The sequence below is a fragment of the Mya arenaria genome, chromosome 5 (assembly GCF_026914265.1).
Source record: "Mya arenaria isolate MELC-2E11 chromosome 5, ASM2691426v1".
NCBI classification, from domain to species: Eukaryota; Metazoa; Mollusca; class Bivalvia; order Myida; family Myidae; genus Mya; species Mya arenaria.
In genome coordinates, this window is record NC_069126.1 from 57,339,287 (window position 1) to 57,355,908 (window position 16,622).

The following is a 16,622-nucleotide window of genomic DNA, read 5'->3' on the forward strand; positions in this document are numbered from 1 at the left end:
CAGCTATGACCACCTGTATAGAGATATATGGTCATTTGATAAACTACAGTGCTTTAGAACGTGTCCCCCAGCTATGACCACCTGTATAAAGATATATGGTCATTTGATAAACTACAGTGCTTTAGAACGTGTCCCCGAGCTATGACTACCTGTATAAAGATATATGGTCATTTGATAAACTACAGTGCTTTAGAACGTGTCCCCCAGCTATGATCACCAGCATAAAGATATATGGTCATTTGATAAACTACAGTGCTTTAGAACGTGTAACCCAGCTATGACCACCAGTATAAAGATATATGGTCATTTGATAAACTACAGTGCTTTAGAACGTGTCCCCCAGCTATGACCACCAGTATAAAGACATATGGTCATTTGATAAACTACAGTGCTTTAGAACGTGTCCCCCAGCTATGACCACCAGTATAAAGATATATGGTCAACTGTTAAACTACAGTGCTTTAGAACGTGTCCCCCAGCTATGACCACCAGCATAGAGATATATGGTCATTTGATAAACTACAGTGCTTTTGAACGTGTTCCAAAGCAATGATTGCTACAGTCATATGATTTACAGTCAAAATACTTCAAAACGTAATGGATGTCTTAAATTTCAGTGTCAAAGTTGGATGCTTTTCATGATGAACATAAATAAAGGATTGATAGGTATTAAAATTAAAGGCATGGACCTTTGTTTACACCTTCTAAAATACTAGGCACAATAATGCGATTATAGGGAACTTTCGCCTATTCAAAAACCGTTAAAGACTCAGAAGCAGCTGTTTATATGAAGTACTAAAATACTAAATTATACTGTATTAGCTTAATCTAAATCAAAGATAAAGTACAGTGTAGATCTTCCTTTATTTCTTAATTGTTTGATTTACCCAAATTATTTCATAAAATAATCATGGGAAAATGTGGCAACTACTTACATTATTATTTTATATAAACACAATCAAAATTGAGTTCATTTTGACAAGAGAAATTTATGATAAACATTGTCAACCTTAAAACATTGTCAACCTTAATACTTTGCTGCAAAGGCAAATATTTCTATTTACACAAATATCTATGACGTAAATAGACCATCCAAGCACCTGCTGAAATCCGTACTGTCGTTTATCTGGCAATACTACAATCCGTACTGTACCTTAGGCTAACCGTTTTGACTAGATTCTTGTCCGTATCACAGAAGCGCCCAACACAGAGCGTCAGTGTGATACAGATGTGTCAGAAAGTTCTAATTTTTGTAATATTCCGATACATTTTAATTTAAAATGTGACAACACACTTCAGACAGCTTTTACTTATCAAAACGCAACTATTGATGTTTTTCCTTCGGAAATTCTACACAACTCTCATCAGGTCTTCATCAAAAATGGCGTCACTGGAATCTCTGAATTTTGACAATCTTGCTTTAAAGTCTTTGCCACTAGACCCAGAGAAAGACAACTCGATTCGCCAGGTATGAATTACTATATATACCCTTACGGTATGTGTTACTACATACACATGCACACATGGTGATTGGAAGGTGAAAGTAAAAAGTGCTTCCGCTTGAGACTACAACCTGTGTCTGCTGGGACATTAGCATGGCGCTCTAACAGTTACTGATTGAACAAACTGGAAGGCTGGTTCTTAGCCCCACACTTTTCATCATATTTACCTTTCCAGCTGTTTTATGCACTCTTGCCAAGCACTCTTACCTTTCACTGCTGACCCAAGTAAAGAGGGAAAGTGCACCAGATGTTTGGCTCGAAACCATGATAGTTGGAACACTAGCATGGCACTCTCACTTGCTGAGCAAATTGGGTGGCTATTTCTTACTTCCACACTCTACATTGATAACAATGATTTCATTTGACCAAAACACGATACAATTAAAACAATTCTCCACATGTTATTTTGTCTGAGTTCACAGTACACTCTTTTCATTGAACAACTGTTGTGAATAACATTATTTAAATCAGCTTGTCATCATTTTCAAAATGAAGATCACTAGCATGAATTAAATCATTTCAGCATCACAGGATGTTAATAAAATCTATTTTCTATTTTTTATTGCAGGTTTCAGGAGCATGTTTTTCCTTGGTAAAACCCGCCCCCGTGGAGAACCCCAAAATGGTTGTATACTCCATGAGTGCCCTGAAACTTCTGGATATTGAAGAAGAAGACATGAAGAAGCCTGAATCAGCAGAGTTTTTTGGTGGCAACAGGCTCCTGCCCGGCTCTCAGACAGCAGCACATTGCTACTGTGGTCACCAGTTTGGTTACTTTTCTGGGCAGCTTGGTGATGGTGCTGCAATGTTAGTGATGGATATCATATTCATATTTTACTGTTTTATTTTTATAAAGATAATAATAAACAAGTCATCAGACTCCATATAACAAGTTTATAGATGTATTTCACAGTATTTCACAGGTAAATGCTTGTTTGTTAATAATAATTTTAACTCACTTTTTATGTAAAATGAGTCAAATGTTGTTGTGTACTTTATATTCATTTTTAAGGCAAAATGTGGTTTAGATGATTTTTTTAAAGTGAATGTTTCAAATGCAATGTTATATGTTTGTTTATATTCTGGTTACCTGTAGCTTCATACTTATGAAAGGAAAACAACAACATTTTTCTTTCATATTCAGGTACCTTGGAGAAGTTGTAAACACTGCTGGAGAAAGATGGGAGATACAGCTTAAGGGGGCAGGACCCACACCTTACTCACGACATTCAGATGGCAGAAAAGTACTCAGGAGCACCATACGAGAGTTCCTCTGTAGTGAGGTATGAGTGCGGTGTAATAATTGTTTGGTGAAATATTTCTGTGGTATACTATAGATGTATAGTAGATGTAAATGTATAGATGAAAGGGTATGTGTGTGTTGTAATAATTTTGTAGTAAGGAATGTATGCAGTGTAATAATTGTGTAGTAGTGTATGTGTGTGGTGTAATAATTGTTTAATAAGCTGCAGCCCCTGCGGCCCAAGCCCAAACACGCCTGATCTGGTTGCCTCTACATCACATGTATCCAGTTCCCTCCATGTCTGGTTCATACTACATCACATGTATCCAATTCCCTCCATATCTAATTTCCTCTACATCACATATATCTAGTTCCCTCCATATCTGGTTCCCTCTACATCAAATGTATCCAGTTCCCTCCATATCTGGTTCCCTCTACATGATAATGATGGTCATCAAATGTATCCAGTTGCTTTCATGTATTTTGCTGATTACAGGCCATGCACCACCTGGGTATTGGAACAACCCGAGCGGGTACCTGTGTTACATCAGACACAACTGTGGTGAGAGACATATTCTACGATGGCAACCCAATCAAAGAAAGATGTACACTGGTGTTGCGTATTGCCCCAACATTCTTCAGGTTGATAACGATTATTTGAACAAATAAAACTCAATATATTCACATGTTGATGTTATAAGTATTATAACTGTCCACCCCTCCATGAAGTGTCCAGTACCTTATACTATCTAGTTTTTAGTTCAACCATTCAAAGATTTAGGAGGCTTTACTACTCACCTTGGCGTCTGTGTCCGGTTAAAGTTTGAGGGCAAGTTTGCATTTTCACTTATAACTCCAATACCCTTCATTCAATTTACTTAATGCTCCACACAGTTGTTCAGGACCATCACACAATGAGGTTACATAACTGCATATTGTTCTAAATACAAATTATGGCCCCTGATTGACTTAGGTAAAAGTGTTTGGGCACATTGAGTAAGGGTAAAGTTTTACCCTGACACAATGTGCCCTAACACTTCTACCTTAGTTGGAGCCTTTTCTTATTACTTCTTTACCCTTTATTCAATTGACTTAATATTCAACACTATTATTGACGACCATATTACAACTGGGTTACATAGCACCATTTCATCCTAAATACAAATTATGGCCCCTGATTTATTTTGGTTATTTTAGGGCGCATTGTGTCAGGTTAAAGTTTTAGCACATATTTTATTTTAAACTGTCATTCCTCCCCCTTGTGGGGATCTCTCACTGTCTAACTATTCTTCAATCTTTTAGATTTGGTTCATTTGAGGTAGTGAGGGGCCTCTCGGCTGACACAGGCAGGAAGGGCCCTAGTGAAGGAAATATGGAATTATTAAAGACCATGCTGGATTACTGCATACAGACCTTCTACCCAGAGGTAATAATACCTAGCTCTAGCATATCAAGCTTTGAGCTATAGGACAGTCCAACTGAGAAATGATTGAAAGTATAATTGTGTTATTTGCTCTTTTGAATTAACAATTTTCCCTTATAAATTTATAATGTGACTGGAACATCTGATGTTACAGTTTTGCAAACAATTTTAGTTAATTTGATGTGTATTTCATTCTTCCCTATTATTTATCAGTGTATGGAGTTCTGAATCTTTGTCTGATTAATGGAATAAAGATATTTTGGTCATGGAAAACTAGAAATCTAGATTAACAAAAAATAAGAATACCCGGTACTAAGAATTTCATTTTTTCTTGAGTTTACAGAAATACTTTACAAATGTTTAAAACAATGTCCCAATTAAGTTTTGTATGATAGAGTTGCACATGTTTAATATTTGAAACTGCTAGTATCTACATATTTCTCCTAGATCTGGTCAGCCCACAGCAGTAACAAAGAGGACATGTATTTTGAGTTCTGGTGTGAAGTGGTGCGGAGGACAGCTAGGCTGGTGGCGGACTGGCAGTGTGTTGGATGGTGTCATGGGTATTGATATATGCTTTATGTTTATTGAGAAATGTTGAACCATTTAGAAAGGGAAATCATAGTCTAGTGACACGTTTGAACTTAAGTTGTATAATGAACTGCAACCGGCAGAGTAAGGTCTCAAAGTCAAGATTATGTAAGCAGATAATATAAGGTCATAGTTTCCTGTGACTGAAAATAGAATGGCTTCTATATGCCTACATTATACCATCTCTCTCACTCACTCTCTAATGATTCTTATACATTATTTCATGCTAATTTGAGGTAGTGAGGAGCCTTTTGGCAGACACAGGGCGGAAGGGTCTGAGTGCAGGGAATGTGAAGTTTCTAAAGGCTAAGTCCGTAGTAATTTAATGGTACTGGTAGTAAAGTTTCTGGTATTTGATATGATGTCCTGACATTATAAAATTTAACTATAATGTAAGAGCCAATTCTGTTGGGGTTTTTATTATCCAAGTAATGGCTGTTCACCTCCAACCTGTCACATGATAAATAAAGACTTATTAAAGACCTGCCTGTGATGGAACCGTCATGTGAGAGTTAAGGAGTTAAGACCTGAAGTGGGGTGGGGGGGGGAGCGTTTCTTCTAAAGCATCGTAGGAGGGATTTTATTCTTACCAGTAGGAGAGATTCTCATTAGTTCTGTACCCTGGTCTAAAATCTCTTCTAGGAAAGAAATAGCTCCTAGGATTCTTGGTCAAACTGCCCCGTGTTACCTTGTGTGATAGCAGCACAATGGAGGTTCAGTCAATTGCTGTCAATTGACAACAATTTCAACCTTCAGAAATCATTTGCAATTTAGGCTTAGTGTGACTGGGAAATCATTCCTCTTTTCTGCCAAATGGGTCAAATTAATGTTATAAGCAGTTCAATTTTAATTCATCATCCCTGTTTCTGTTTGTTTCAGTACATTTTCTGTGTGGTTTGTCAAAACCAATATAAGAATTATTTAAATTACCTTAGTGCAATAACTCAATATCTGCTTCTATTTCTATATGCAGTTATTGAGTTATTGCACCAAGGTGACGTAATAAATATTCATTCCTGGTTTTAGGGTGTTGAACACGGACAACATGAGTATCATGGGGATCACTATCGACTATGGACCGTTTGGATTTTTAGACAGATACCAGGCTGACTTTATTTGTAATGGTTCAGGTAAAGGTTTTATTTACTCTCAGTGTATTTGAATGTAGCATTATGGGATATTTCATGATGTAAAGCAAATGGTGCCATCTACATATAATGAAAGAATTCAGATAGCCCCTTTTAGCATTACACCATGATGATATGCAACTCGGGAACACACACAGCAAACATTTTGCAGTTTTATTAGGAACATGTTAGGGAAGATTTTTTCAGAAAAGAAATGACTGTTGCACTAGTAAAAAGTAATTCTGGGAGACTTAATGCATTAAGTGATTCCTTTTTCTTAATAATTGTTACAAGAGTTTCGTTTTAAAAACAATTACTTGCAAGATGTATCTTGAAATACATATACATCTTGTGAACAGATATAGTTGATACAGAACAGATATCAACTTCAACCATAAGTTGTCATAACTCGTGGCCCAACCCAACTATATAATAATATTGTTTGTCTACATTATGTATATCATGTGTGTATACAATTTACAATAAGATACTATTGAACTAAGTAATTAGTGAATATGTCTAAATTTGAGAAGGTACACAAGAGTTTTATATTAGTGTGACTAATATTATGTATGAATTGACATAACGGTGAACAACACCGATTAATATTTTAAAAATTATTAGACCTAATGAGAAATTTACTAGTCAAAATAAACTCCTTGACAAACTAATGCACATGGACTTTGATTTAATATACTCTTTTGTTGAACGAAATGGGTGATTATCGAGGACAGTTGTAATACAGTTTATGGGTAATATTAAATCTGTATATCTAGATGATGGTGGGCGATATACATATCAAAAGCAGCCAGAGATGTGCAAGTGGAATTGCAAAAAGCTTGCGGACACAATAAAGCTTGTCCTGCCTCCCGCCAGAACGGAGCCAATTCTGCACACTGTGTTTGATGATGCCTTCAAGGAACGCTACATGGCAACTATGAGGAAAAAGGTGGGTGGGAGGTTTAAACATAGGAGTATAGCAGCATATTGATGGTTACTGGTACATTAAACAGATAGGCTGTGCTCTATTGTGTTGAATATGAGAGTATGCCACATTTTGTTAACGATAATATTTTAAGTCTGGTTTATTAATTTTTATCCTATCAGTGTAAGATAAAAACAAGTTTTGAAATTAAAAACCATTTGCTTTCAAAGCAAATGGAAAACAATATTTTCTATCAAATATCTGATGAGATGAGAATCTAAAAACCATACTACCTAGTTTAATATTTCGACTATCATTTCTTTCATTGAACAAAACCCAGAAGGCAAAAATAAGTTTGCTTGTATTTCATTTCTATTAGAAGTCTAAGCATCATTGTGCTATAACATCCTTTGACAAACTCTCAAAGTCTGAAATTGTTGTTTAAATAAGCATTATATTTTGGGAGGATAAAAACTTTGATTTTTTACACATGAAAAAAAAATCAAGATTCCTACCAAAGGTGTTGAACAAGGTTTTGTAAAATAAAACCCATTAGTAGATGAAAATCTCGAGGGGGGGGGGGGTGTCACACCTTTAAGGACTTAGGTCACTGGTGCCTATTGTTGACTTGTCTGTTTTACCAAGAAAAAAGTTGATGTGGTGCCATAGTGTTGGTGTTGTTAGCCTAATGCACTTTTTTAATGACTCAAAAGCTGTTAATGGTATTATTCTGTAATTTTGTATACATGTTATCAGTAATCAGTCTGCTAGCTTCACCTTGAAAGGTGGTTTTGGTTAAGAGTGTTACTTTATTTGAATTACGGTTCCTTTCAAAAACCAGTCAGATTCCCCAATGCATGACTGGATTATGGTTCCTTAAAATTGATTGAATTGAAAATGACCCAAAAAGTCATGCCAGTAGAGCATAGGCTCTCATGGGCCTCTTGTTTATGAATGTGTTTTATTTTCCAGTTTGGTTTGAAGAAAGAGGAACCAGGTGATAAGTGAGTGAGCAAGTTTTTGTTTTGCTTTTCAAATATAGAAAACACCGTAATTACCAGTTAACATAGAGGAAACATATTGGATAGGCAAGAAAACCTTAAAAGTAGTGCTGTCTTAGACACAGAGGGCAGGAATAACATTCTATTACTCAGTATAAACGGTGGGACACTCATATCAATAATAATGTCGTACAATCACTATTTTAAATTTGTAAATCCAAGTTATAATATCATTTTTTCTTGAAACAAATTGTTTATTTGGTCACCTAGATGGTTTATTTGAATTTGCAAAAAAAATACTTTCAATTTAAAGTGATCAGAACTCTTTAAATGAATGTATCTTATGATATTTGGTCATAATGTGACCACATTACTGTATGTACAACTTAAATCAGTTGTCACTTTTGCATAAATACAACCAATGCTCCCTCAGCATTTCACCTGACAAGCTCTGCTTCTTGGCTTCTCCCTGCATTTGCCATTGTTTTACTGACATACTTTTGTCTTGCAGAGATTTGGTGGACTCATTCCTTGAAGCCATGGAAAACTCTGGTGCAGATTTCACAAACAGTTTCCGATGTTTGAGTCGTCTCCCCTTGCCAAACTCTTCAGACTTTGAGGAGAGATTAGCACAACTGAAGGACCATTTGTTGTCTCAGTGTTGCACAGCTGAAGAGTTGAAGACCCAATATAGGCCGAGAATGGATCCAAGGTAGCTTTAACTGTTGTCATTATATAAGCTCGTCTTTTTTTGAAGGAGAAATAATTAAGGTATTGTCATAGCCTTGGTGATATAGAAGTCATTGTTGTCAGCCCCCGCTTGCAGAAAGCTTAACCTTTGCCTGAACTAAGAAAACGTTCAAGATATTTAAAGAAACTTCGTACACATGTGAGCAGAGACAATACCGGGTACACTCATAATGTGACACATTTACAGGCCCATTACTCTGGCTTTAATTATCCCCCGCCGAATCGAAAGTTTCGGGAGGAGGATGTAGGTGAATAATTGTCTAGTGTTTATATGCTTCATGCAATAAATATTCAAATAAGTCTTCATGACCATATTTATCACCAGGTATTTTTCATGCCAGTTCTGCTTTAGATGCATCATTTGTTTATCAACTGAGGATTTATAAAATGATCTTGTTGCAGGCAGTTACAGATGTTTATTCAGCTGATGCAGACCAATCCAGGAGTGTTGTCCGCTCTGGGTCCCAGGTTTGCTACCATCGCACAGGAAATTGAACGCCTGGAAAAACTTCAGGAAATGGAGGTAGGTGAGAGGGATGTGGTTATACAGGTGGAGTTGAGGGGTTGGGATGGGGGTAAGGTGAGAGGGATGTGGTTATACAGGTGGAGTTGAGGGGTTGGGATGGGAGGTAGGTGAGAGGAATGTGGTTATATAGGTGGAGTTGAGGGCTTGGGATGGGGGGAAGGTGAGAGGGATGTGGTTATACAGGTGGAGTTGAGGGGTTGGGATGGGGTTAAGGTGAGAGGGATGTGGTTATACAGGTGCAGTTGAGGGGTTGGGATGGGAGGAAGGTGAGAGGGATGTGGTTATACCGGTGGAGTTGAGGGGTTGGGATGGGAGGAAGGTGAGAGGGATGTGGTTATACAGGTGCAGTTGAGGGGTTGGGATGGGAGGAAGGTGAGAGGGATGTGGTTATACGGGTGGAGTTGAGGGGTTGGGATGGGGGGAAGGTGAGAGGGATGTGGTTATACAGGTGCAGTTGAGGGGTTGGGATGGGAGGAAGATGAGAGGGATGTGGTTATACGGGTGGAGTTGAGGGGTTGGGATGGGGGGAAGGTGAGAGGGATGTGGTTATACAGGTGCAGTTGAGGGGTTGGGGTGGGAGGAAGGTGAGAGGGATGTGGTTATACAGGTGGAGTTGAGGGGTTGGGATGGGGGGAAGGTGAGAGGGATGTGGTTATACAGGTGCAGTTGAGGGGTTGGGATGGGAGGTAGGTGAAAGGGATGTGGTTATACAGTTGGAGTTGAGGAGTTGGGATGGGAGGTAGGTGAGAGGGATGTGGTTATACAGGTGCAGTTGAGGGGTAGGGATGGGGGGATTTCAGATAGAGTGGGATGAGATGTACCCAGGGACCTAGGGTTGCTGTCAATGCACAGGTGATTAAGGGCCTATAACACTACAGGAACACAACAGGAAATGAGGTGAGAGGGTGGTGGGATGTTGTAAATGTGTGTGAGGTGTGAGATTAAAAGTGGTATGCTGTCTTTCATGGGTAGAACGACTGATAACAATACAGGAGATGGCCGTATATGTGAAATGATTATTTGTGTTTAGATATAAGACAGCACAGGACATACATAACTCCTTCTGTTTCTATGTGGAGTTAGGACGGTTTTACATCAGGTCCTTGTTATATGCTTGTTGGGCAGCTGATTGTTTGGGGCTAAGGTTTACTGCTGTGGAATAGAGATTAAGTTACTCCAAAAATTAGGTTGGGCTGCACTACCGATCACTGGCTGCTAAACGTGTAATATAATGTCTGGTTCATATGCTTATGTCTCAACGATGACTATGTCTCAACAATGACTTCAGTATGGCAGTTTTGTACTATTAACACAGCTTGTGTAACAGATTAATCAAATATATATTGTGCATAATGGGGCTGGAACTCGCAACTCCTTGCTCTGTTCTTTAGAAGATAAAAGCGATTTATATCAAATGAAACGTAAAAATATATCTCAGGATCATTCAATGATAATATTATATTATTATACCTCATTGTAGATATATCTGGGGCGAGGAGGAGGGATGAAAATAGTCTACTGGTCTAGTGGTATAGGTTTCCGCCTCACCCAAGAGGTTGTGGGTTATATCTTATTAAGGGTACTTTCTCACGGCCTTTTAAAATCGACACCACTACTGGTTTCTACCTATGAAATGGACTCAAGACTAGTTCTATAAGCTACCAGCTTTCATCACAATCAAGCTAAAAGAAAGTAGTATAAGTTATAAACTAGTATATATATATCTTGGGGCTATATTCAGAGTTGTGTATGTCCCATCCCGTCTCACAATATTGTCACATGTAGCTTCAAAAGTATTGCACCAGGACACATGAAACTTCATAGCGATGTTGGTCAGCGTAGAGAACAGTGCATGCGCATTTTCTGTGACTATTCACTTTGTCTAAAAAGAGTTGTGACCATTTCATTAGTAACAAAAAATCTGAAAGATCTTGTCTAGCATGTACCTCCAATGGTATTGTACCTACACACATGACACTTCAAAGGAATATTTTTCATCAATGGAAGTTGTGCACCTGTAATTGATGTGACATTTCACTCCGTCTTACAAAAGTTATGGCCCTTGACTTGGGCTGATAAATGTAAATTAGGTTGGTAAGACAATAGCAGAATGTTGATCAGTTTTTTAAAGCACATGCTCATTTTGTGTATATCAAAACACAACATTGAATCATTCCTGTTAGCAGACTGAGTATTAGGGTATTCCTTACCTCTGTGATAGCTCCAGTTGATCTTTTTGCTTGCAGTCTGTGACTGATGAGAGCAAGCGAGGAGAGGACTCTGCTACATGGACAGACTGGTTATCCAAGTATACAGACAGACTGAGACAGGAGGAGGAGGGGCTCACTGATTTTGACCTTGCCAATTCTGACAGGGTCAAGGTCATGAATGCAACCAATCCTAGGTAATGGCCATTGCCTACAAGGATTCAGTATGAGAAATTGTGTCATTTGTTTTCTCAAATGTTTTTTTGGTAGATCTATTCATTCGCATGAACAGGCTTAAATGTTTGCAATTCTTGGTCTTTTAAATAAATGTCCATAATAAAATATCATGATAAAGTCCCGAGGATTTGAATTGACATCCTACATGAAATTTGTAACTGATAGGAATCATGTTTCAACTAATAGATTAATAGAACTTTATCTTCATATTAAACTACCATGAAGCCGACCACTCTGATATGAATATTCATAACTGTTAAACCAATGGAGAGATAACAAGTCACATGATGACCCTGGACAAACAATGCATGTGTATTTGGATTCAATACCTGCTGTTAATAAACAAAGAGGGTAATTATTGAATGCGTTTGAAACCTGTTTCAGCATCATATGAGTTAGATGCCTGTATCATCATGAGTTCTGTCCTTAATTTTTAGGTTTATTCTGCGTAATTACATCGCAGAGAATGCCATAAAAGCAGCGGAAAAGGGAGATTACTCAGAAGTCAGGAGAGTGCTCAAAATTCTTGAAAATCCATACTCTGAAACAGCTGACCTTGGTGACCTTGGTTTAAATGACCTTGACCTTAGTCAGCAACAGGCAGATGATTCTCAACAAGAAACTAAACCTGGTAAGTCAGACTTTGTTACACTCAGTACAGCCGGCAATCAGCCCTTTTTGGGGCGAAGTTATGTTCCAGTCCGCTCGTGCGTCCGAGCCGCCAGTGGATCCCAATCTGTCTTTTTTGTGGTCAAAGTTCTTTATATGTAGTCATCCTTGAAAAAGTATCTTTTATTTGCTCATGATTCAAAATGAACCCTTGAAAACAAAATAATGCTTTCAAAATGTCAAAAATAAAAATTTGTCAAATCAGAATTTAAATGCAAAAAGAAACATCATATTTCTTTTATATAGTACATATAGTCTGTATAATCAATTGATGCAAAATTGGTTCCATGGGAAATTCCTTTTTTTTCTTATAAAATTTGGATTTCATTGTGGTGTCAATTTGGCAGCTGAAATAGTTTAAAGCAAAATCACTGACCGAAAAGTCACCTTATAGTCATATGAGCACATAGTTACAATATATACCGTACTCATCCTTGGTTTTCATTGTCACCACATTAGCTGTAGTCATATAGATAAAGATCAGTTTTGTCCAATTTCAGAAGTATGTGTCTGGAAACTTCCTGGTAATGTTGAAAAGTCCAGAGTGGTTGGCATTTATTATCATATTTTGCAGGCGGGCCAGGGGCAAGCTCTTCAGAATCATCTGTCCTGCCCCAGTCAGCCGGAGCAGGGAGGTGCAGCTATGATAGTAGACCCCCGGAATGGGCCTCCACACTGAGAGTCACATGATCTTCGTAGACCCTCAACATACATTGCAGTGTGATCCTAAATTGTGACCTTTCAAGTGTGGCTTGCTTTGACTTCCAAATGATGTTTTCCAGTGTAGCCCAAGAGTGTGATCTTCAAGTGAGAGATGATTTACCGACTGATAATCAGAACAATGAATCTTAGTAGTTTTATAGTCTTCTCCAGTAACATACTAACCAAACTTGTAAATGGTTCGTGTGCATTCAATGAAAGATGTACTGATAATATATTCCAATTTTGCATATGGGGGACAAAATCTCCCAGTTGCTAAGGGAGACAAAATCTCCGATACATTTTTACGGGTATATGTGGACCTCTTTTAGTGCACTACGTCATCCAGGTATGTGTACATTGTACAAGTTTAGCATGATATGTATGATAGCAAGAGGAAAGTCAGTTATACATGTTTAATAAGAAATTTTGCAGACAATGTTTAAACTCAACAGCAACTTTTACACATACGTACACATACTTGTTAGCATAGTGTAACGCAACCTCTCTATTTTTAACCTTTGTTTTGTTGTATTTTTCTGCTGCATAAGTATTGATATGTCAATTTGAGGATTTCACTGCAGTTAATGTATGTTGGGGGATCAAGTGTGGGTATTTCTTATCCTGCAGATTGTTCTTCACCTATTCCAATGTACTTGATAGGATGGCATTATTTAAGCCATAATCTAAACAGATGTAAGAACATATTGGATAATGTAACAGTGTTTAAAACTATAACATGAATGGAATAACATCTCGGCAAAATTGTAATTCAGCATTTTTGTGCAGTCTTATTGATAATATAATGTTCTAAGACTAATTTGTGATTTAGAAAGATTTATTTCATCCAATCCTAGTACATTGTTGAAAGCTGAGGTCAATCTCTATGACGGAGTTGCATTAAACTTGGAAACAGGTCTGTGACTCCTGATAAAGCAGGCGTGGGAAATCCACTGTCTTTCTTCCTTTATCCAGGGAAGTTTATCTTTTCAAATGTCTGTGATTGATTTTAATGTATGTTTTTATATTTTAAGGCCGGTAGCCTCTTGATGTCAAAATATAGTTCAAATGATATTATGTAAATAATTCATAAAAATAAAACAAACGTGTTAAGCATGATTACTATCGTCACCAGGAATTTGTAAGTTGGGTTTTGATTACAATATAGATTTATTGTACAGGATTTATAATTTATACTCTGAAACCTATGAAATCAGTTACAGCTTTTCTCAACCATTACTTGTATTGCTATGCCCTGCATCAGGGATGTTATTGATACCAATGTGATATTGTAATGTTTTATCAAAAACAACAAGTTTTGCATTGTTTGTGGTTTAGATATGTTTAACAGCAATTTGTTGCTAATAAATGAACAAATTGAAATGAGAACGTTTTTATTTTTTTGTTACCAGCATGCAAACATGTACAGTTTATGGGCATATTTGCCATACTTAAAACCTACTTGAAACTGAATCAATCTTTATTATACCCCCCAAAACAAAGTTTGGGGGGGTATACTGGAATCGGGTTGTCTGTCCGTCCGTTTTTTTTTGTCCGGGATTCATCTTTGTCGTTATTGAACAAATCTTTTTCAAACTTTCAGATATTAATGGCCATGATGTAATCTTGCGCCTCTGTGAAATTGGTACTGGTCACATGACCCTGACCAGAGTTATCTCCCCTTGATGTGTTAAAGTAGGCAAAATAAGCCCTGTCCGGGATTCATCTTTGTTATTATTCAACAAATCTTTTTCAAACTTTCAGAAATTAATGGCCATGATGTAAACTTGCGCCTCTGTGAAATTGGTACAGGTCACATGACCCTGACTGGAGTTATCTCCCCTTGATGTGTTAAAGTAGGCAAAATAAGCCCTGTCCGGGATTCATCTTTGTTATTATTCAACAAATCTTTATCAAACTTTCAGAAATTAATGGCCATGTTGTAAACTTGCGCCTCCGTGAAATTGGTACGGGTCACATGACCCTGACCAGAGTTATCTCCCCTTGATGTGTTAAAGTAGGCAAAATAAGCCCTGTCCGGGATTCATCTTTGTTATTATTCAACAAATCTTTTTCAAACTTTCAGAAATTAATGGCCATGATGTAAACTTGCGCCTCTGTGAAATTGGTACAGGTCACATGACCCTGACTGGAGTTATCTCCCCTTGATGTGTTAAAGTAGACAAAATAAGCCCTGTCCGGGATTCATCTTTGTTATTATTCAACAAATCTTTATCAAACTTTCAGAAATTAATGGCCATGTTGTAAACTTTCGCCTCTGTGAATTTGGTACAGGTCACATGACCCTGACTGGAGTTATCTCCCCTTGTAGGCAAAATTAGCTTTGTCCGGCCTAACTCCAGGGCAAACAACCTAGACATGGAGGGGTGGGGGGTATTCGTTAGCCTATGGCTTACAGTTCTAGTTTAATAGTGAGATACATGGAAGTCATTGAAGTCAGATCTTAAAGTTGATTTCTTTTTAACACTTTAGCTACTTGGAATCATTTGTTTTGCTCAGCATTAGAAGTTATTGACATTCTGTTCTTGTTTGACCTGCAAATGTACAAGAGCTACTTATGCCTTGACTTAGTGAACAATTTAGCAATGTTGTCATACGTTGTCCACTAGTAAGCTTTTTATTTTTCTGTTCCATAGCGATCATTAAAAATGACTTGGTTATTGTTGAAAAAAGAACTCTTTAATAAGTAGTTATGTAGGGCCTTTAACATGGTGTCAATACACGGTCTGAATCAAACAGTTATTTTCATGCTGTTAACTTCGATACTTGGTGTTGCATTGTCTTCTTTCTTAAACTGGAACAAATTTGAAGGAGAAATTTATATTTGAAAATATCACATCCAGCATCTGGGTGATATACGATGCATTTGAAATGCAAGGAAACCATCATGCCTGTGTCATGTATCTATACTGTTAGATTTGAGCGCGCATTTGGCTTCAAGATATTGCTAATTAAGAAGAAGTCACTACAGCTAACTGTGATAGACTGATTACCACAGAACAGTTATGACATGCAGCCCTTATTAATTAGTACCAACACCGACGCGTTTCCTTTATAGCGATTGTTTTTCAGAAATGATAATTTTAGTGCCTCAAAGTCCCCCCTTGGCATCCACCTTTTGAGGCGTTTTAATAATCTACATCTTTTGAAAGCACTTCCAACGGCATTGCGCCTCTCAAAACGTCCGCAAAGACACGACTTGATAGAGGTCACAAGGTGAGAAGGTCTGGGCTACATGGTGGATGTTACAAAACTTGGAAATTGTGCTATTGCAAATATCCTTTAACTGGTGCAGAGCGATTCGCGGATGCATAATCGTGCAACAACTAGCCATTTCTCACGCCGGTACGTGGGCGCTTGACACTTTATCAACTTTGTTGTCGGGCTCAAAACAATAGAGCCATGTTTCATCATCATGTGTCAATCTCTCTTTACCGACGACGGTCATTGTCTTTGAATTTAGAGAGCAATATCGACACCCCCATGTGCCAACTTCTTTGTGGCAAACATGTGCAAAATCCAATGTGCGCAAACTTTCAAAATCAAATACACGGCTGGCGAATTGACCCCTGAAATGATCCCTTTCTCTTCCACCGTCAAGTCAGGTATCTCGCTCATTTATGGATTTGAATGTATCAATATCCTTGCCAGAGCCGCAGCTCTTCTTTAACGCTCTTTTTTCCTACCTTAAACAAGGATAC

At 37.7% G+C, this 16,622-nt stretch overlaps 1 protein-coding gene across 1 annotated transcript; it reads left to right on the top strand.

Moving 5' to 3' along the window:
• Positions 1-1,177: 1,177 nt before the first annotated feature.
• Positions 1,178-14,289, top strand: LOC128235413 (protein adenylyltransferase SelO, mitochondrial-like). The gene is made up of 14 exons (XM_052950232.1): positions 1,178-1,468; positions 2,071-2,309; positions 2,647-2,785; positions 3,242-3,387; positions 4,048-4,171; positions 4,616-4,731; positions 5,786-5,889; positions 6,663-6,835; positions 7,784-7,815; positions 8,324-8,524; positions 8,965-9,085; positions 11,335-11,492; positions 11,970-12,163; positions 12,776-14,289. Exons 1-14 carry the CDS (start codon positions 1,331-1,333, stop codon positions 12,889-12,891), a joined length of 2,001 nt encoding a protein of 666 aa, XP_052806192.1. The 5' UTR covers positions 1,178-1,330; the 3' UTR covers positions 12,892-14,289.
• Positions 14,290-16,622: the final 2,333 nt, after the last annotated feature.